The following is a 22,095-nucleotide window of genomic DNA, read 5'->3' on the forward strand; positions in this document are numbered from 1 at the left end:
AGGTTGTTGTAAGCCCGAATCTATTAAAGTTGCTTTTAGTAGATTTTCACAGGTTATCAGAATATTTAATAAAAAATTTAAAAAAAAGCAGTGTGGAAATGTATGCAGAAACACTAGGAAACAATTTCACGCTCCTTATGCTCTCATGAAGATGGATTACCCTTTTATTTATGAAGTAGCAAACTGTGCAAAAGTTTTTGCGCCAAAATAGACTTGAAGTACCAAAATTAAAAGTAGTCATTATGCAAAATATCCCTTATCAAAATCATATTACTGGATCATAATTATTGACTCATTAATACATATATGATTTTAATGTTGCACCTGCAGATGATTTCAATCATTAATGCTATGTAATAATACAGCATCATATGATTTATATCTTGAAATCTGCAAATTAATAACTAATACCAATAATATACTGAAAATAAACAGTATGTACAAAGAACAATATTTGCTGAGATGAACAGTACACCAGGTGGGTGACATTAGGGGACCAGTGCCACCCCATGGCACTCCTTCTGGAAGAACCCCTGACAGATATGTGCCAGGCATGGACAACAGGTTCTCTGAAACAAAGAACAATGATTCCCTATATTTATCTCAGCAGTTGGTTCAGACCAAAATAGAGGTAAAACTAAGCATGTGTTGGACCTATGCTGGAACACAAAGTAGTCTTTCATGTCAAACTTGGTCAAAGCGTCTTACTGCGTTTGTCTTCGCTCCTGGCAGTGATCACAAGAGGTCCTTGTCAGGAGAATGTAAACATAGGTTGTTGTTATTTCACCTCAAAGATGAAACGCAGAGTTTAGGGATATCCACATGTTCTCCAGTTCTTTCAGTTATTGACTGCAAAAGATTGTCATTCAGTCATTTTATTAAAAATTCTGTTAGTTTGTCCAATTACCTTTGGGTCTCTAAAATGAGAGATGTAGCTCTTAAACTACTTATTAAAGCACACAGTCTACACTTAAGAGTTACAAACAAAGTGTAATTATCCAGATACTGGGACTTCACAGTATCTGCTTCGAGGAAGGGTTTGTAAGCCTTACTCACATATAGCTAACAAAATACGAAAGAAGATTTCAAATTACTGTCTGCAAACTAGGAGAGTTTAAAAAGAGCATTCATTAAACAGAAACAGTAAAATAAGAACTGGGTTCATATTCTTACTGGAGTCTTGTCACCAGTACCTATCTTATAGCTCTTATCTAATGAGATGCTGGAAAGACAACGAGTTCCATGTGCCACAGTCCCAGATATCTGATGATGAAGACCCACTTAAGAGCAAGTTTATTCAATCTTCTGACAGAGTGCCACTTTTTACATAAGGTTGTGTGTCTTATTGTTGGCTTCATCCCACAGATTCAGACAGTGCGGTCACCCTATTACATTTGATTAGCAAGTGAAATAGGGTGACTGTAAGCTGCTGTAGCACATGGCAGCTCCTCAGCTGACTGATAATGGCAGGTCTAATAGCCAGCAGTATGTACATGGAGACTATCCAAATATACCCTGGTGCTAATTTGGCTTAGTGAAGTTTAAGTGGGAATTACAGAGAGAACAGCAATGGATGATGTCCGAGGGGAAAAAAAGAGAAAACTACAAGGAAAGAGCTAAAAATAAAAGTTAAATACAAATAATAAAATGGAAAAAGAAGAAGCGGATGGAAAACAACGACAGATGATAATAACTGCCTTTTTAAGTGAACAGTAAACAACATCCCAACACCTCACTGTGAAACAGGGCTTTGTCTTTCCTGCATGTGCCACTGATACATGTGAGGCAGTAGAAAACCAAATTAGCCAGTAATAAAACACAGGAATCCAACCAGAACAGAAACACCTGCCCAGTGTAAAGCAGCTGTGAAAATATGTAAAGAACAGACACACATGCAGAGATTCCTAAATGTATTAGAGACATTTGTCCCCTTCAAATTAAGCTGCCATCCACAAGGAGTAGAATAGCAAACAGGCCAAACCCACACACCTTTCTTTCTAAGCTGAGTGTCCCATTCCAGCTCCAAACAACACTGTTAAAGTACCAAGGGCATGTTATTTAAGGAAGCAGTTAGATAACAGAACAAAAAGCCATAAGTCCATAACAGGTTAAAGGACAACTGATATTTTAATTGATACGCATCTTAAAAGCGAGGGGACATAATTATCGATGTTTACAGCATTACCCTCATGGTTGCTTTACCTTTCACATGGAAATATCTCAGTGCGGTTTGCTACAGAAACTGTTTTGGCTTCTGATCCTCGTTTAAACAAAACCATGAACCTTCCCTAACCTTAACCGGTGTGATTCTGGTGTCTGTACTGCCACTGACAGAGGTCTGGATGTCAACCTTGGGTATTTTGTATATCTGCCATCAAACCCAAGTTACCCAGCCAGTGATTATGCTACTGCTGAAGCATTTCCATGGAAACAATAATGATATTGTAAATTATTTATTTATTTATTAACCTTTATTTAACCAGGAAGATCCCATTGAGATTAAAAACCTCTTTTTCAAGGGAGACCTGGCCAAGATAGGCAGCAGCAGATGTCTCACAGTTACAGAAATTACTCAAACACAGGCAGCAACAACACACATGCAACAATAAGTGAAAGAATACAAATAAAATAAAAATAAAATTCAATAAAATTCAAATAAAATAAAAAGTCAGTTAAAATGACAATCAATCTAATTGAAACAGTTGCATGTTATGGACTTGGCCTCAAGGATTCGTAGTTTAGATTTAAAATCACTTAATGAAATGAATTCAGTCATTTTCCATTCCTTCTGCAGTTTGTTCCAGGCCGAGGGTGCTAAATGGACAAAAGCTCTTTTACCAAGTTCAGTTCGGGCAAATGGAACAGAAAGCAACAAGTAACCATGCAGACGAAGAGAATACCGACCAGCATGTTTCATTACAAGCAGGGAACATAGATAAGAAGGCAGCAACCCAAGTATCGCCTTATATATAAAACTGTATAAATGAGAGTTCCTCCGACTTACCAAAGCAGGCCATCCTACCTGAGAGTATAACTCACAGTGGTGAGTCTGAAATTTACAGTTAGTGATGAACCTCAGACAAGCATGATACACAGAATCAACCATTCGAAGACAATGAGCAGAAGCATTCATATATAGAATATCACCATAATCCAGCACAGGTAAGAATGTTGCAGCAACAAGCCGCTTCTTTGTATTAAAAGAGAAACACAACTTATTTTGAAAATAAAATCTCAGTTTTAACTTCAGGTTTTTCACAAGATTCTCTACATGTGGTTTGAAGGTAAGCGAGTCATCAATTAAGATTCCCAGATATTTATAGGTGTGAACCAACTCTATTTTATTACCTTCAAGAGTGGTTACTGATGGGATTGTTTGGGCTCGTCTCCTTGATTTAGAAAACAACATGAGCTTTGTTTTGTCTGCGTTGAGAACAAGTTTAAGCTGATGTAATGAGTGCTGGACAGCAGAAAAGGCTTTCTGCAAGGAGTCGATGGCTTGGACAAGAGTTGAACCACAGCTGTAAATAACTGTATCATCAGCATAGAAGTGCAAGTTTGCATCTGGCACATGTAGACTAAGATTGTTTACGTAAATGATAAATAGAAGGGGACCTAATACAGAACCCTGTGGCACTCCGCTGTGCACTGTAACAAAGTCAGAACATAGACCGTCAGATTTAATGCACTGAGTCCTGTTACTGAGGTAGTTTGAGAACCATGCCACTGCTCTCTCAGAGAGTCCTGACTGGAAGAGTCTAAGTTTTAAAATACAATGATCAACAGTGTCAAATGCTTTTGACAAATCAATAAAAAGGGATGCACAGTGTTGTTTTTTATCAAGTGCAATAGTAATATCATTTACCACTCTAATTGCAGCTGTGATAGTACTGTGATTCTTCCTAAAGCCTGATTGATATTCAGATAAAATGGCATTGATGTGCAAAAACTCCTTTAACTGCTCACACACAAGAGCTTCAAGAACTTTGGCCAGCACAGATAGATTAGATATTGGTCTGTAATTAGTTAACACTGCTGGGTCGCCCCCTTTTAATAGAGGAACAACAAAAGCTGATTTCCATACTGAGGGAATTTTATTCGTATCCAGTGTGAGGTTGAAAAGTGTTGTGAGAGGCTCTGCTACAAAATCAGCTGCCAGTTTCAAGAAGTAAGGATCTAGTAAGTCTGGCCCTGGAGATTTTCTAGGATCTAACAGTTTAAGAGCTTTACAGACCTCCTGCACAGAGAAAGGAACAAAGTTAAATGGCTGACCAGTGTACACCGGAAGGTTTGTGCCAGATTTTACAGAGACTGGGTTCAGAGAGTCAAACAAAGAGCCAGAAGATATAAAGTGCTTGTTAAAACAATTCATAATCTCCTTCCTATCATAAACAGGAACAGAATCCTTAAAAACATAGGTGGGTAGAGCGTGGGAGCTTTTACTCACTGAAAGAGACTTAATGATTTTCCAGAACTTCTGTGGATTATTTAGGTTCTCAGTGGTGACAGACAGATAATATTCTGTTTTAGCTTTCTTAATAGAGGAAGTACATCTGTTTCTTAGTTGTCTGAAAAGAAGCCAATCACTGGGGTAGCCTGTTTTCCTCGCTTTGGCCCAAGCCAGGTTACGCTCATGAATGATATCTGCCAGCTCTTGGGAGAACCAGGGGTTTTCACAACCTTTTATCCTATATCTTCTTAATGGAGCATGTTTATTCACAATTTGCATAAACCCATCCTTAAAGAATGCCCACGCTAATTCTACATCAGGGATCAATCCTATTTTCTTCCAGTCATAATTTGACAAATCATGATAAAATGCTTGCTCATTAATACATAATACATAAATATAATTTCTAGAAGACAGGTTTGCAAAGGTTTTAATCTAATATTAAAACACTGCACTATGGTTCATAATACTCACAAAAACAATCCAATAATTCAGAATAGTTATAATAATGATGAACAGCAGAACAGTTACAGTTACAGATACAGTTTTCTTCAAGGGAACAAATAGACCCAAATCAAAATGCCCAAACACAGCATGACAGAGCCGCTGGATCCACTCACTAATCCGGTGGTCAGTCTTCCTTTTTCATTTAAAAAACTGAGCTATGCTGCTGTTATGTTAATTTTCAGTATGTGAAAACTTTGCAGTAAATGCTGAAGACTGCAGTCATTTTATCATTTTTGATTTGAATACTTACAAGCTAACCTTCTCACAAAGGCCTTGCTAACATGCTGATGATATAAGGGCTCAGACTTTGGACCACAGACTGTATATCAAAGATGGCTATAGCCACAGTTTCCACTTCTGATGCCAATGTGGAAGTGACTTAAACCTGAATCTCACTAATGGGGAGCAGGGTGCAGTCGAAATAAGAACTGAATGGAATATAAATCCATGTAAAAACAACCTTTTGGCTCCCTTGCTCTATGATCTCAGTAAACAAGTTCCTGTTGGGTTTATAGTTTCAAGTCTTGATGATGATGTTTATTTTATACAGTCTGGTCATATGTAGGATTAATCATTTAGAAAGGCAACTTTCTCATCAAGTCTGGTTATAAAATACTGAGATCCCTGAAGTACTCAGACTGAGGATTTGCAACATGATTTCACTAACCAAAAGCATGATGTCATGGTGTTAGTGGCCATCTTTTATTTACGCTCTATGAGAGATCACCATTATTGTGACTATAAGCACAATATTTAGGGGTTTTTTACTCAGGTATGAATCATCTGCAGGATACCACAAATGTTTGTACAAAATGTCCCTATTTTAGTTATTCTGTTCTCTTCTGCAGGGGGTTGGGGCCTATTCCAGCTAGCAAAAAACAAGAGACAGGGGTACACCCTGAACAGGTCCCTAACACAGAGAGACAAAGAGACAAACAACATGTATGGACTGTGGTAAGAAGCCATAGTACTTGGAGAGAACCCACACAGACACAAACTGATGTTTTAAGAAAGACTAGCCAGCAAACCAAACTAACATGCCGTTGTGTCTCCACCTCAACCATTACCTGACCCTAGAATTAAAGTTAGAGCCTGCACACACAACAACAAACACACTTGATGCAGTAACAGAAATACAAGTACAAACATGGAACTGATGATTATGTCAGTAACAACAGACATTTGATTGGTTTAATTTAAAATGTTTGGTGTGGAAATGTTCATTTTGTGAGTGCCCTAATAACCATCCTAGTAACTGGTACCAGCCCATATCTGTGTGTTATGAGCTGTCAATGAGCTATGCCAATGACATTTTCCAGTTCTAAATGTCATACACGATAAGATGCGGACTGTATTGAGAAGTGGTGCGACAAAAGTAAATATGTAGAAATATATATCTTTGTTTAAATGAAGTGTAGTATGAACACAGCAGTAGCTTTAAAACACTGAACAAAGCGCTCCAAAGACGCAAACCTCCACACTGACTAGCAGTGTTGTATTAATGCTGTGAGACAGGCAGATGGCGCTGCAGGTCATTCTGTAGTGATAGATGACGCTGCTGCTGAGTGCAGATAATGCTAGGAGAGTGGATGAAGGCCCATTAATCCTTACAGAGTGTGTGTGTGTGTGTGTGTGTGTGTGTGTGTGTGTGTGTACATGTAAGCCACAGAGATGAAAACAGTGTTTGCTCATATTTGATGTTTATGTGGCGTAATCAAACTAACAACCCGCCCTGCAGAGCTGAATATTGATGTGATGAAGCCCGGGGGTCATTACACATCGTTTTTCCTTATACATCCCTTCATCTTATATTTACTCTCGTTCAGTACAGTCTTCTATATCATTATTTATGGTCTATTTTGCATTGCGTACCTTCTACATGTTCCGGCTCTTTTAGTTCTTTTATTTGCTTTTAATAAACAAGCCTCTAAAATAATATTTACATGAAACTGTCTTTACTTATTTACTTAGTTATCTTAGTTACTATATTACCCACTCAACCCTTGAATACCCCAAACTCTTATCTGCAGCACCTCAGGTGGTGCCTGTCACGGTCTGCGGAGGCAGACCGTGCGGAAAGGTGTGTGGTGGACCCAGGTGCGAACACAAACGAGGATGCAGGAGTGGATTCCAACAAAACGAGCCTTTTATTATGGCTGATGAAAAGAACAAAAACAGAATGAGGGCAGCATACGTGTAGTACTCAACAGAAAACCTAAACTGGACAAAACTAAGGAAAGACTATGGCTGGAGGTACAGAACACAGGAGGTGGTAACACAGACGACGCGAGACAGACTGTATGAAACACAGAGACTAAATACACATGAGGGATGATCAGGGGAAGTGGCCACACATGGGAACACAGCTGACACACATGAACTTAACGACAGGACAGAAGGAGTGAAACTGAATACACTGACCGTGAATACAGACTTTCAAAGTAAAACAGGAAACATGGAGATTAGACAAGACACATGAACCGGGGAGACGTAGTACAGGGGAGATGACATAACCGACAGCATGGACTTGACAATATAAGACACGCAGACATAAACACACGAAGGGCAAGGGAGACTTAATACACGGGTAATATGTACAAATGGCTGGACTGCCTTAGTGACCCTAAACAAAGAATAAACATCAAAATAGGCTAAAACACAAAACACTGGGTCGCACGACCCAGGACCATGACAGTGCCAGATCAGTCAGCACTGATGTTTGTTTATATGGGATCAAACTGGAACAACTTGAAGACCTCAGGAGTGAACAGTTGCCAAGATTTCCACAAACTGTCACTTTATTTTGTGTGCAATATTAGAACACCCTCATATATGAAGAGGGGGATGGATAGACTTAAAAGCAAGTTCTAGGCTAAGTCACAGCAATTATTGTAGGAGCGTGTTCAGATATCAGTTATAATCACGCAATGTTCAGCCGAGAAGAAAAACAATCTGGGCTGGTAAGACTGAGTTCACCCCAGTGTTTTATCAATTTCTTCTTCAAAAGACAAAAAACAAAAAACTTGCGAAATCAAAATATGCAGTGCATGTGTGTCCCATCATCATCAGGGATTCCCTTGTTACTCTTCACAGTGCACAGTGTATTGTTTTAAATGGTCTTTAATGGCTTTCAGACAGATTACATTTGTTGGACTGAAGAAAAAGTTCAGATGTGACAACTTCTAGTGCCTTATTAGCTGCGCACTTGTACGTGCATGAAATGATTAATAACATTACCAAGTAGATAAGCTAGAAGAAAAACGGTAGGTATGAATGTGACTCATGGTGTGTTAAAGCTTCATTTCATCACTGCACTTGTCGTTTGCGTGTTTTTCTAGATGCACGAGAACAGTCTGACTTATTGTGTTCCTCAAGCTCGACTGCACCACCTTCGCTGTTCTGCAGTGAAGTCCCAAGGAGGGTGTGTGTGTGTGTGTGTGTGTGTGTGTGTGTGTGTGTGTGTGTGTGTGGCTCACAGTTGAGGAGGGGGCTGGGGCGGGAGATTCTCAGAAACTGGTTGCCATAGTCACCAAAACTAGTCTTCTTGCCCGCATTACTCCTCCCATCATACATCTGTGTCGCCTTTTCTTTCATCACGCTTCTCATACATCTTTCACTCAGCAGTGTGAAAGACACACGATTGTTGCACCAGTGTTATGGTATTTGCGAGCTCCCCCACCACACACAAAAACTAACAAATGAACTCATGCGCCTAAACAGAGAATAAACTCCCTCATGCTGCAAAAACTTAGAAACAAAAAACTGAAGTATAAATGTGGAGGTTGTTAACACTTTACATCCTGTGGCCTCCACTGTGTGTGTGTGAGAGAAAGAATGCTCGTCTTTCTCTCGTGTACGAGGGGTTAATCCAACCATCCAGTAGAGATATTTTTGATGGATGTCCAAATGCAGCAGAGCTTAACCCTCATCTCTGACTGAATGCATCATCCTCTGCTTTGTGAACACGCACGCACGCACGCACACACACACACACGCACACACACACACACACACACAACAGATGTACCACTCTCATCACCTTTAAGCACTGGTGAGGGTTTGTCAAAACGGAGGGGGGAGTTCGGGGCTGAATGAAAGGAAGGGGAGGACGGAAGGCGGGAGGCAAGGAGAGAGGGAACGACGGTAGAGAGGGGTGGGACGAGCATCATGAGCTTCCACCCGACGGGCTGGAAGCTCTGTGGAGCAACAGATAGCAGAGCGGGAGGCAAAAGAAGAAGGGAGAAGTCTGCTCTCTCTCTCTTAACCCCTCCATCTCAACAACATCTCTCCTTCTCTCCTCCTCCTCCCATCTGACGCAGGGAGCCCCAAGTTTGAGGTTTTTCCTCTCTCCTCCTTCTTGCTGCGCACACTGCGTTTTCTTTGCACTGGTGATTGTAAAGCACGAGAAACGAAGACTGAGCGCGACGGCACGCTAGAGACACCTTACGGGAAACAGAAATGCGGGGATTGCTCCCCTCGTCAGTTTTATCCTTGCACCACCACCGAGGACTCGCAGGTTCAACTACATCTTCGTGTTGACACGAGCTCAGGCGTGCATGGTTCCGTGCGGCGCACAGATGGAGCTGTGCGCTCCGAGTGTGAGTGAGAGCTCAGCAGCGCGTGTGGCAGCGTTGTTACCGGATACCTGCTGCTGCAGTGCCTCCCAAATGTGAAGATGAAAAGTTCAAAACAACATGTGACGGGTTATCACTTCAAAGGAAATCCAAAAGGGGCAAAGCGTGCTTTAGCTGAGTGACCCCTTCAGTTACTTCCCCCCTTTTTTTCTTCATCAGCGTGCGTCCAGGATGGATCCCGTCTGGCTTCTCCTCCTGCTGCCATCCGTCCTCAGAGCGCAGGTGGCTTCAGATTTCCCATCAGGCGTCACAGTGGAGACGACCAACAGCACTGAGTCATTGACAAACAATACAAGAACTTCAGAAAACTCCACCAGCCCCTCCACTTCCTCCACTGCTGCAGAGCCTTCGGGGTTTTCCACTTCAGAAGCTCCCACCGAAATAGAGGATGACTGGTCACCGGCAGAGACATTTCTGTACACCGGAGACCCCTCGACTCTGGTAGTGGGCCGTTGTTCACGGGCGTATAGCACCCGTGGGCAGATGGGACCCCTGCCCCTCAGCTTCACCGCCCCCCTCAGGCCAGCTATGGATGCACTAGCCAACACTGCCAACTTTCTTAACATGATCTTCCAAGCTAGTGACCTGCATGAGAGCACGGTGCAAGAGGATATGGAGTGGTACCATGCCCTGGTCCGTGCCCTTCTAGAAGCTGATGTGCTCATCCGGCGGGCCCTGTTTACGTTTGATGCTGACCCAACTGCCCACGTGCCGCAGCTAGTGCTCCATGCAACTCGCAGCCCAATGGCTAAGGTGCAGACAATCATCCTCCAGGACTTATCCAAGGCATGGGAGAGCCTGCACCCACCTGCCCCTGCCCCTGATGACAGCTGGTTCAGAAAACTGAAATTCCCAGAGTCCAGCCAGCCAATCACAACCCTGTCCAAACGAGTGCTCCTCAATGACCTCAATACCTTGGACACACCTAAGTGGGGGCAGGGTGACAGCTATGTGACCAATCGCAGTGGGGTACGCTGGGATAGTGCTCCTTTTCTGGACTGTATGGATGAACGCTTTGTGCCTGGCTGGATGCTCACACTCTCCACCTCCTTCTTTGGTCTCAAGCCTGACCTGACACCAGAATTCAGGTTAGGGCCTGCACACATACAAACAAACAAACACGCACAAACCAAGCAATAACAGTCACATAAATACAGGCACACACATAGAAGTGACACCTCTGATGATGTCAGTAATTATAGAAATTTGGTTGGTTCACTTTAAAATGTTTGGTTTGGGAATGTACATTCAGTTTCCTAGTAACCGTCTTAGTAATGATGTGAATCCATTGATCTGTGTGATGAGCTGTCAATCAGTGGTGCCAATGACATCTTCCAGTCATAAAATGCTATTATACGTTTTGTATTATGAACAGAGAAATTTGCATCCACATTGGGAGCACTTTTTTCAGTCCTTTGAATACTCTTAGTAATGTGAGGGTCTTAAAGAAAAACATTTAAGTCATAATTTTTTATGCAAAATCATGCCTAATGAGACCATTAACGATCTTGTTGCATTTAAACACCTGTTGTATCGATTGGTCACTGTGAGCAGAGTAGTTTAAACAAAACTCCAAGTCCATTTTACCCGCTGAAAATGACAGAAGCTAGCACTCTGAAATGAATTTACAATAACACTCGTGTTTGAATGTGTTTGAAGAGTTTAATTAAATATAACATTTGAAATAGAATGTCTTGCATGGTCAGGCAAAATGTGCAGTAGCAATTTAATTCAGTTTAACTGGACAAAACACAGACTAGAGAGAAGTCAAAAGTTATTGACCTGGAACAGTGGGATATAAACACATGGGGAGTAAAAAAGAGGGGAATGCAAGAGTGGTACATCATGGGAAGTCCCCCAGCAGCCGTAGGCTATTGCAGCATAATTAAGGCATGGCTCAGGGTTACCTGAACCAACCCTAACTGTAAACTTTACTAAAAAAAAAAGTAACTTTAAAGGCTAATATTCAAAGTGTCTGTCTCCTGAGAGAAACTGGAAGCTGGTTCCACAGCTTTGCCATGTTATCTTCTCTGCCTTATATTCTACTTTTAGAAAGTCTAGGAACCACAAGTAAGCCTGCGGTCTGAGAGGGAAGTGCTCCATTGAAATAATATGGCACAGTGAGGTCTTTGGGATATGAAGATGTATGCGGAAAAAGAAGAGACTTATTCTAAGTCTGACCTCATGTGGAGCCACTGTTGTTTCTTTGTTTTGTCACACATCTGTGACCCACTCCCCCACTGTCTGTGTGTTCGGCTTTAGAGGTGTGATCCGTGTGGATGTCAACATTCAGGACATTGACTTGGACCAGTGTGCAACAGGGGAAGGCTGGTTTGCTGATACTCACCAGTGCAACCGCACCACCATGGAGGTAAACACAGTGTAGACCAGGGACTGAAACTACCTTTGAGATAGCGACAGAAAGTCAAGATTTTTTGTTTTTGTTGCTTTTAGTACACACAACCAAATTGCCATGAAAAATGGCACCAGTATTAAAGATTTTGTTGTGAAGATCCCTGAGATTTCATCTGGCACTATTAGCATCTATTTCAATATACATGACTGACAGATAACTGAGCAAAACTGGATGAAACTCCATGGCTTTGGTGATGTCATTCCTTTTTCATTTTTTTGGTCAAGGTTAAATTTCAAGGACATTAATATGGGAACATAAGGAACATTGGATAGATTGAATTGTTTTCGATAGAACTGTAATTGCTGTACATACTTTTTAAAACCATGGTACCTGCAAACCTACAGTACATTATGACTTAAAAGGAACTGCTAGCATGCTAGCCAATAAATATATATGGTGACAATGTTAAACTTTCTCGAACATCTCTAAGTCAGCACGTGAGTATTTTTATTAGGAACATTTTAGCACATTGCCTATTATACTACATACTGTAAGCAATATTATTCCAGTATGATCTTAACATCTGGACCACAAGGCAAGAACAAGTGTTGTTTATTGTTCATGAATCTAAAAGTGTCTGCCACTTCTACTGCCATAGTAGGGTAGTCAGTGTTTCATCATTAATCATAGTCTTACACAAAATATTAATTTTAAATGTCACATGGGATCAGACGGAGTTTTTTTCTGGAGTTTTGAGATTATACGTATATTCATTGGTTTAAACATCCTTTCGCGTGCTAATTGTCTCCTTTCTCTTTTGAGGATGAAGCCTGAAATATTTACTAGATCATTCAAAGTAAGGAGAAAGAAAGGACTGTGAGAGGGGAATAGGTGATGCTACATTGTACATACTGTACAGTACCTGCACTACACCAGAGTACCAACAATAGTAACAGGACATTAGAAGAAGCCTCTCAGCCTTTATACTGCCTCATGTGGTTGAATTTTGAAAAAAAGATATCAAGATCACGTGTGCATCCACTGCTTGATTTCTTTTTAGAGATTTCTTTTTAATGTGAGGCAAACAGCTTGGTGTTTGAAAGGGAAAATTTAGAAATTGAAAGAGGGGAAGATATGTCCTGACATAGCCTGGTGTTGATCTCCGAATCACCTCCCACATCTCACATTTGGTTACAGCAGAGCTTTTATTTCGCTTCCCGACAGCTGTTTCTGCATGTTTGAGTAACAATTACTCAAACAGTTACTTAAAATGATAAAGACTGATAAGAACAATTTTTCTGAGGTTGTAGTGTAAAATAAAGAAATAAGTAAAATACATTTTATTTATTCTTATTTCCTGTGTTGTATGCTTTTAAACATGACTAAAGTTTAGAAGACTGAGGTTGGCATATGTAAAAGTTGCCATGGTCCTGAGTCTTGTTTTATTCTGAAAGTCTCTGTCTCATGTGAGTGTGTTCAGTTTACGTTTCCCCTGTCCCGTCAGCTCTGATTTCTCCCAGCTGTGTTGCCCTCCTGTCTCTCATCCCCTGATTACTGCTGTGTGTATTTAAGCCCTGCGTGTTCTCCTGCCTGTTGCTGGTTCATCTGTATTTCATGGTGTCCTGTTCGCTCTCTGCGTCTCTGGTTTGTTATTTACTTTTCCCAGTTTAGTTTTCTTTAGTCTTGGCAGCCGGGGATCAGTCCACCACTGGGAGGAGGCCCCGGGGCAGACCCCCGGATAAGCTGGAGGAGGTGGCTGGGGAGAGGGAGGTCTGGGCTTCTCTGCTTAGGCTGCTGCCCCCGCGACCCGGCCTCGGATAAAGCGGATGTAGATGGATGGATGGATAGTTTTCTTTAGTTTTGTCATCCCTCATTGCCTGTTTTGCCACTACGCCACTTTGTAAATAAACATCACTAGCACTATCATCAACTGCCTGCATTTTGGGTCCTTTCTCCCTCCAACACCACACGGCTCGCCTCAGCAGCCGTGACAAAAGTAATCTCTGTGAGTCAAAAGCTCTGACTTCAGACAGCTGTTGGAGAGTTTTGTCTAATTTTGGGACTCGCCTTCTGAGCGAAAGCAAAACTAACAGACATAAAATAATTTCCTAAAGAGTTATTATTAGCTGAAAACCTGGCATGACTTGGTGTGACTTGGTGTGCAGTGTGTCCTTTGAGGAAACTGAACAAGTGGAGGGAAAAAAAGTGGCAACTATCTACAGCAGGTAAACCGTGTCTGAAAGTCGTGTCCTAGGAAAAAATCCAACAAAGACCTGACACAGGATCTCAGGACGCAGGGCTGAGAAAAGGTCTAACAGCATGAGTCTACTGCCATCTGTAAAACACAGTGGAGGCTCTATCATGGTTTGGGTGTGTATTTCAGCCAATGGTGTTCTTGTCAAAACTGTTGTGTGTGTGTGTCATGACATGGCTGGTTACCTGCCTTCTGGCTCCCACACACCTGGCGTCAATCACACACCTGCTCCTGATGACCTTGTTTGGTTGCTTCATAAAGATGCAACAGAGACTCAGTCTTCACTGGGTCATGGCTAGAGAAACAGTGCAGCATGTCTCCTAGCCTTGCTGTTGCCTGCCTGCGAATTAGATTCTTACCTTCCTGTTTTTGTGCCCAGGATTACCTTTCAAGATGTGAAGTAGTGAGCTGGTTCTTGTGTGGCTTTGGGAGAAGATTGGATAGTGTTAGGACTTTGAGGAAACGTTTGAGGAGACTGGACTGTTACTACTGTTCACTACCTTTCGGTTGTTTAAGAGTCACTGTAAAGAAATGAGCTGACGTTCACTTGGAGCCCTGCGTTTGAATCCTTCTTCTACTTACGTCTCCTTGACAGAACGATCCAACCTAGAGGAAGCAGCCAGATTCAGCTTGGTCAGGCCCAGCTGTATCCACAGACGCGAAGAAAATGTTTTGTGGCTGGTGTCTGTCTGTATTGCGGTAACAAAAGCGCCTTTGCAGCAACTTCTCTGGTGCGGCCGAAAGGCTGTGTCTGGCACGGTGTAGATTCTGACATCTTTCTGATAACTCCTTCCTACTCCGGCTCATGGTTCTGGGTAAAATCACCATCAATTCCCAAATTTAGTCACTCAAAGCTTTTATTAATTACAGAGTGGGATAAAATTTAGACCTCCGGAGCACCTTTGCCCACCAGCCACTTACATAGTCTGTCTAAACCCCAACAAGAAGCCATGGAGAAATGTACCACAGTGTCTTGCTGCTGGTATTATCCTTCCATCGTCATCTCCCCTTAGTGCTGGGTTTTTCTTCATCAAGAAAAAGGATGAAACACTTCGCCTCTGCATAGATTTCCACAGCATGAACAAGATTACAGAAAAAAAAACCTTACCACTCCTCACCTCAGCATTTGGACTCTTTCAAGGCGGCACTATCATCACAAAACTGTAGTCTTCCAACTCTTTTCATCTGGTGAGAATGAGAAAAAGACACAAGTGGAAAATAGTGTTTAGTATGCATCCTGGCCACTTTGAGTATCTGGTTTGACAAATGCTCCAGCTGTGTTTCTTGTCCTGGTTAATAATGTCCTAAGGGACTTCAGTAATCATTTTGTGTTTGTGTACCTTGATGATATACTGATTTTCCCAAAGCCCCTGCAGGAGCATGAGAAACATGTCTGTCTGGTCATCCAAAGCGTCTGTGTAAAGGGAGGAAAATGTGTCTCATGCTGACTGTGTCTTTCTTGGGCTTCACTGTTGAGAGAGGGCAAATGAAGGCTGACCTGGTGAATGTTAAGGCCGTGGTAGACTGATCAAGGCTAACTGCTCTCACCTCTCCGAGGCACATGTTTCAGTGGAGTTCTGCAGCCCGAGCCACATTCGACAAGCTGAAGCAGCTCTTCACCCACAGCAGTTGTTCTTGAACAACCCAATCTGAGTGAACAGTTCATTGTGGAAGTGGACATCTCAGATTCTGGAGTTGTTCTCTCGCAGCAGGATTTGGGTAAGATGCATCCATGTGCCTTTTTCTCTCATTGTGTCATCAGTGTTAGTGACCGGGAGCTGCTGGCCATAAAGTTGGCATTGGAGAAGTTTTCCTATCTGCAAACCGCAAAATAAATAGATTCCCGTCAAGCGAGGTGGAGTCATGAACTGAAATTCGCACGGAGGCGGGACCCAGAAACAGACACAGGGGTAATGCAGTAGCCGGAGGAAGTGGGAACAGCTTATGGGAGAGGCTGTTCTAAAACACCGCAATTGGACCCACGGTAGTACGCAGGGCCAGGGAAATGGGAAATGGCAACGAAGGAAGTGAGCCTTGAATCCAGAACAGGATGGTACGGAGACTAAACAACATGAGTAGCCGGTTGCGCTGGTTTAAACAGTCCCTTGTGGTTAACAGTGAAATAAGGCTCAGGTGTGAGACAGGCAGCTCCGCCCAAGAGAGTAACCAGTGCACCATCCTGATGACAACTCCCCACAGCTGCTCCCACGGACCATGATAGGTGGGCTTTGGCAGAGGATTGGATTCTGTGTGGATTTTGAGGAAACCCTCAAGAGCCTGTACTGTTCCTACTATTTTGACCTTTCTGAACTGGTATTTAAGAGTCAATGTAAATAAATGCACTGGCGTTCACTTGGGGTTGGCGTTTGAGTCACTTCTACTTACATCTCCTTGACATCTAATGTACAAATATGGAATAAAGGCGGCCATACCACCTTCCTTCCATTAACATTTGTATGTTAATGTAACTCGTACCAATTTCCCATTTTCCTTGCAAAATATATAGAGATGAGGGATATCTCAAGACATATACACACTATTGTGTATCTTCTCCCATATACAGTAGGATCTAGTGTTGCAGTTCCACATAATAATGTTGTGATCTTAAGCTCTCAGCTCTTATTCCAGTATCGATGATTGTTCCAGTACATGTTCAATAACAAAGACATCTAAAGGTGAGTTGGGGTACATCTTACATAAACAAAACAATGAAACAAAGATGTTCTGATAAAGAATGCCCCACTTCTCATTACTGAATTTAAGCTCCAGGTGTTTTTGCCATGTAGTTTTAAGTGGGACCAAAGACAACATATAATGGGCTAACAGACAACTACAATGGAATAGAAACATTTGAAACTGGAGCGCAGACTATGATCTTAGATGCAGTGATCATTTTTATCTGCCGAGTAGCTTTTCATCAGCAGATAGGGCTTCTCTGCTGTCTTCTTAGATGTTGATGTTTTTCTGCTGAGGTTATTTTTCTAGTTACTGTTTCTATTGTAAAGAACACACTCTGAGCCGCGACCTAAAGCTAATATGGAAAACATGTCTGTTTATATTCTTTTTAGTTACATCTTGCATGCACACTCTAAAACGTTTGTGATCTCCAAAAGGTGTAAGCCCTGAGTGGTGGAGCTCGTTACTTCATTTTGGCCTCTTAAACTGTTCTACCTGCTGCACCCCGCCCGTCCAACGTTGGTTTCTCTTTTCTCTGCCAGGCTGTCTTTGCAGACCCATCCGCTACCTCTCATCTCAGCCATCTATTTAAAGATGGCTGTTCAGGGTGGCAGGCTGCAGGATGATCTGATGGATTATTGAAATAATCCAGCCCGCTGACATACTTCCCTTTTATGCACTACACTCACAGAGGTCTGAAACACAAGAGCAGAGCACTCTAAAAAAAATCCCCAAATCCACATGGCACCCTTTGTCTCGTCCTGCATTACCTGGCTCGTACTGGGTCATCCATTTCTTCTGTCCTGGTTGTCCAATATCTGCTCTGTTATTGGCTTGTAATCTATCACCATATCAAACCTCATAATAAATAATGGTCAGTTGGAGTGGGAAGCCCTCTCCTCCAAACACGGCTTACAGTGGACAGAGGTTGTCTGTGTTGACTGTCCTCAGCTGTCCTCATCTTTCTGTCTCTCCTTTTTCCTTCGTTACTATCTGTGGTGCTTTTAATGTGTGTGATCCAGTACAACGGTGTCATTTTGCTCTTTGAGAGATTCCCTGAAAATGTGCAGTCATTCCTTTTTAAAATTCTAGCCCGTTTCTTCTCTGTCATCTCTTTTTTGGGGGGGGTTCCCCTACACAGGCTATCATGAATTAGTTGTAGGTGAAAATTTGACTTTGAATAAAACATTTGCAATACCAGTATGATATTTTTAAATTGATTTGTGCATAGAGTTATCATTAAAACACAACTGATTGTTTACTGTGTATAATTTGACTTGGGCTGTGTATATGCACTTATGTAAGGTTTTACTGGAGAGAGGACCTAAGTACAGGATTGAAAGGTTAAACAACAAAAGTTGATCGTTTGTCATTTATACTTGATTTGCTCTTATGCTAGAATAACCCTCCTTTTATCAGCCATTAAGTACCACACTAAAACACAGATGATGCTAACTATTCACACAAACATTGAATTTTGCTACAACAAATACAGTTATTGAAGCAAACTTGTGATGTAAACGTTAAGAACAGCAGAGGACTTTTTAGGACAGTCCAGCAGTTAATCAGAGCCACTGTATGCAGTAATACTTTATATTATGTTAGGTCAAATGTCAGGCTATTACTATAAACACTGATGAAACCCTGGGGCTCTGGGGAAGCCAAGAGGCTGTAAAGCTTTAGAAGTAGCTGGTAAGTTTCAGCTTAAACGTTACAGAGTGAATCTACTGATTTATTACAAATATCTGCTTGAGATGTGCTGTGTATAATCCACATCACATTAATGTTCAACCTGTGCCATTAGCATCCGATAAGGGAGCTGTGAGTTTATATATACAGTACGTGTGTGTGCGTGTGTGTGTGTGTGACTATTTGCTGTTGAACAGGATTTCTCTAGAAAAGGATAATGCTCTCAGTTGAGGCATTATGTATCCATTTAGCTTTTAACTTAGATTAACACGCGGCATCCGTGTGTGTGTGTGTGTGTGTCTGTGTTTGTGTGTCTGTGTTTGTGTGAGTGTGTGCATTTGTTTCTCTGTCCCAGCTGAAGCTAAATTGAAGCTAGCATCAGAGGGAAATAGAGTGAGAGAGAGTAATGTGACCCTGTTTTTAATGTGCTGCTGTTTCATATCCTCACAGGTCAACATGATTTTAACCTGAGACACATAGTCTAGTCTAGCTTTGTTTTTTGGCTCCCAGCTCTTTTTGTTTTCCCATCTAAACATGATCTACTTTCATGTTTATGTCCCCAGATTATTAGATGCACGTTAATGCCTCCGCCTTGTCTATTTTCTCTTTATAAAACACACATTATGGCTCAGCAACACTATATAAAATCAGTGCCACAATTCATTGTCAGAGTGAAAATTAAATCAAATTTCACTAGCTGGGACCACATCCTCGGAAACAATGAGCAAAGAGGAATGAGGAACTGGTGCTTTTTTTATGTATATATACATATATACATATACATATATATACATATATACACATATATATATATATATATATATACCACCAGCAGCTGGATAGCGTAGTGGTTAGACTACACGCCTTTGGAACAGAGGATCGCAAGTTCGATTCCTGCCTGGGGCGTCTGTATCCAGTAAGGGTCCTAAGGCTAGACCCCCTATGCTAAGCAAGCCTACCGCAGACATGAGCGAGACAGATAAATATGAAGGGATGTCGCCCGGATCAATTTTTTTTTATATATATATATAAAACACCCAGCACGCCCCTGCGGGCGGTTTATCCTTCAAGCTCGGGTCTTCTACCAGAGGCCTGGGAGCTTGAGGGTCCTGCAGTATCTTAGCTGTTCCCAGGACTGCGCTCTTCTGGACAGAGATCTCCGATGTTATTCCCGGGATCTATTGGAGCCACTCGCCTAGCTTGGGAGTCACTGCACCTAGTGCTCCGATTACCATGGGGACCACCGTTACCTTCACCCTCCACATCCTCGCGAGCTCTTCTCTGAGCCCTTGGTATTTCTCCAGCTTCTCGTGTTCCTTCTTCCTGATATTGCTGTCATTCGGAACCGCTACATCGATCACTACGGCCGTCTTCTTCTGTTTGTCTACCACCACTATGTCCGGTTGGTTAGCCACCACCATTTTGTCCGTCTGTATCTGGAAGTCCCACAGGATCTTAGCTCGGTCATTCTCCACCACCCTTGGGGCATCTCCCATTTTGACCTCGGGACTTCCAGGTTATACTCGGCACAGATGTTCCTGTACACTATGCCGGCCACTTGGTTATGGCGTTCCATGTATGCCTTGCCTGCTAGCATCTTGCACCCTGCTGTTATGTGCTGGATTGTCTCTGGGGCATCTTTACACAGCCTGCACCTGGGGTCTTGCCTGGTGTGATAGACCCCAGCCTCTATGGATCTTGTACTCAGAGCTTGTTCTTGTGCTGCCATGATTAGTGCCTCTGTGCTGTCTTTCAGTCCAGCTTTGTCCAGCCACTGGTAGGATTTCTGGATATCAGCCACCTCCTCTATCTGCTGGTGGTACATACCGTGCAGGGGCCTGTCCTTCCATGATGGTTCCTCGTTTCCCTCCTCTTTCTTGGGTTTCTGCTGCCTGAGGTATTCACTGAGCACTCGGTCAGTTGGGGCCATCTTCCCAATGTATTCTTGGATGTTCGTTGTCTCATCCTGGACTGTGGTGCTGACACTCACCAGTCCCCGGCCCCCTTCCTTCCGCTTAGCGTACAGCCTCAGGGTGCTGGACTTGGGGTGAAACCCTCCATGCATGGTAAGGAGCTTTCTTGTCTTTATGTCAGTGGCTTCTAACGCCTCCTTTGGCCAGCCTATTACCCCAGCAGGGTACCTGATCACGGGCAGGGCATACGTGTTGATGGCCCGGATCTTGTTCTTACCATTCAGCTGACTCCTCAGGACTTGCCTGACCCTCTGCAGGTACTTGGTGGTTGCAGCTTGTCTAGCAGCCTCTTCATGGTTCCCATTCGCCTGCGGGATCCCCAGGTACTTGTAACTGTCCTCTATGTCTGCAATGTTGCCTTCTGGTAGTTCAATCCCCTCAGTTCTGACTACCTTCCCTCTCTTTGTTACCATCCGACTACACTTCTCCAGTCCGAACGACATTCCAATGTCATTGCTGTATAGCCTGGTAGTGTGGATCAGTGAATCGATGTCTCGTTCACTCTTGGCATACAGCTTGATGTCATCCATGTACAGGAGGTGGCTGACAACTGCTCCGTTCCGTAGTCGGTATCCGTAGCCAGTCTTGTTAATGATCTCACTGAGGGGGTTCAGGCCTATGCAGAACAGCAGTGGGGACAGAGCATCTCCTTGGTAGATCCCGCACTTGATGGTAACTTGTGCTATGGGCTTGGAGTTGGCCTCTAGTGTTGTACGCCACATCCCCATTGAGTTCCTGATGAAGGCTCTTAGGGTCCCATTGATCTTGTACAATTCTAGGCATTCCAGTATCCAGCTGTGGGGCATTGAGTCATAGGCCTTCTTGTAATCAATCCAGGCAGTGCACAGGTTGGTCAGTCTGGTCTTGCAGTCTCGGCTGATTGTTCTGTATACCAGTAGCTGGTGTTTTACGCCTCTGGTATTCTTGCCAATCCCTTTCTGTGTCCCGCTCATGTATTGACCCATGTGCCTGTTCATCTTAGCCGATATGATGCCTGACAGGAGCTTCCATGTAGTACTGAGGCAGGTTATTGGTCGGTAGTTGGATGGGACCGGTCCCTTCTTGGGGTCCTTGGGGATCAGGACCGTCCGGCCTTCAGTTAGCCATTCCGGGTGTCTCTCGTTAACTAGCAGCTGGTTCATTTGTGCTGCCAGACGCTCGTGGAGTGCAGTCAGCTTCTTTAGCCAGTAGGCGTGAACCATGTCGGGCCCTGGTGCTGTCCAACTCTTCATACTGGAGACCCTTTCTTGGATATCTGCCACTGTGATGGTTACTGGACCCTGTTCAGGGAGGTCGCTGTGGTCTGCCCTCAGATCCTCTAGCCACTGAGCATTGCCGTTATGGGTTGCGTCCTTCTCCCATATGCTCTTCCAGTATTGCTCCGTCTCCGGCCTTGGTGGTGCTGTTCTCTTATTGTTCCCTTGACACTGAGAGTACACCTTTGCTGGTTCTGTGGAGAACAGCTGGTTTATTCTCCTGCCTTCTATCTCTCTGGTGTACCTCCTCAAGCGGCTGGCCAAGGCTGTGAGTCTTTGCTTGGCAGTTTCCAAGGCCTC

General features: G+C 42.9%; 1 protein-coding gene across 1 annotated transcript in view; it reads left to right on the top strand.

Annotated features, from left to right (window-relative positions):
* The first annotated feature begins 9,104 nt into the window (after positions 1-9,104).
* gpr179 (G protein-coupled receptor 179) overlaps positions 9,105-22,095 on the top strand; it is a 30,099-nt gene continuing 17,108 nt past the window's right edge. Inside the window, exons 1-2 of the mRNA XM_086294628.1 lie at positions 9,105-10,679; positions 11,854-11,962. Of these exons, the coding sequence (XP_086150754.1) occupies positions 9,763-10,679; positions 11,854-11,962 (1,026 nt within the window). The 5' untranslated portion in view covers positions 9,105-9,762. The remainder of the gene's footprint in view (positions 10,680-11,853; positions 11,963-22,095) is intronic.

The sequence above is a fragment of the Aulonocara sp. 'chitande type north' Nkhata Bay genome, linkage group LG6 (genome assembly GCF_057382095.1).
Source record: "Aulonocara sp. 'chitande type north' Nkhata Bay isolate Kocher_YH1m ecotype deep benthic linkage group LG6, A_spYH_male_GT1.1, whole genome shotgun sequence".
In the NCBI taxonomy this organism is placed as follows: Eukaryota; Metazoa; Chordata; class Actinopteri; order Cichliformes; family Cichlidae; genus Aulonocara; species Aulonocara sp. 'chitande type north' Nkhata Bay.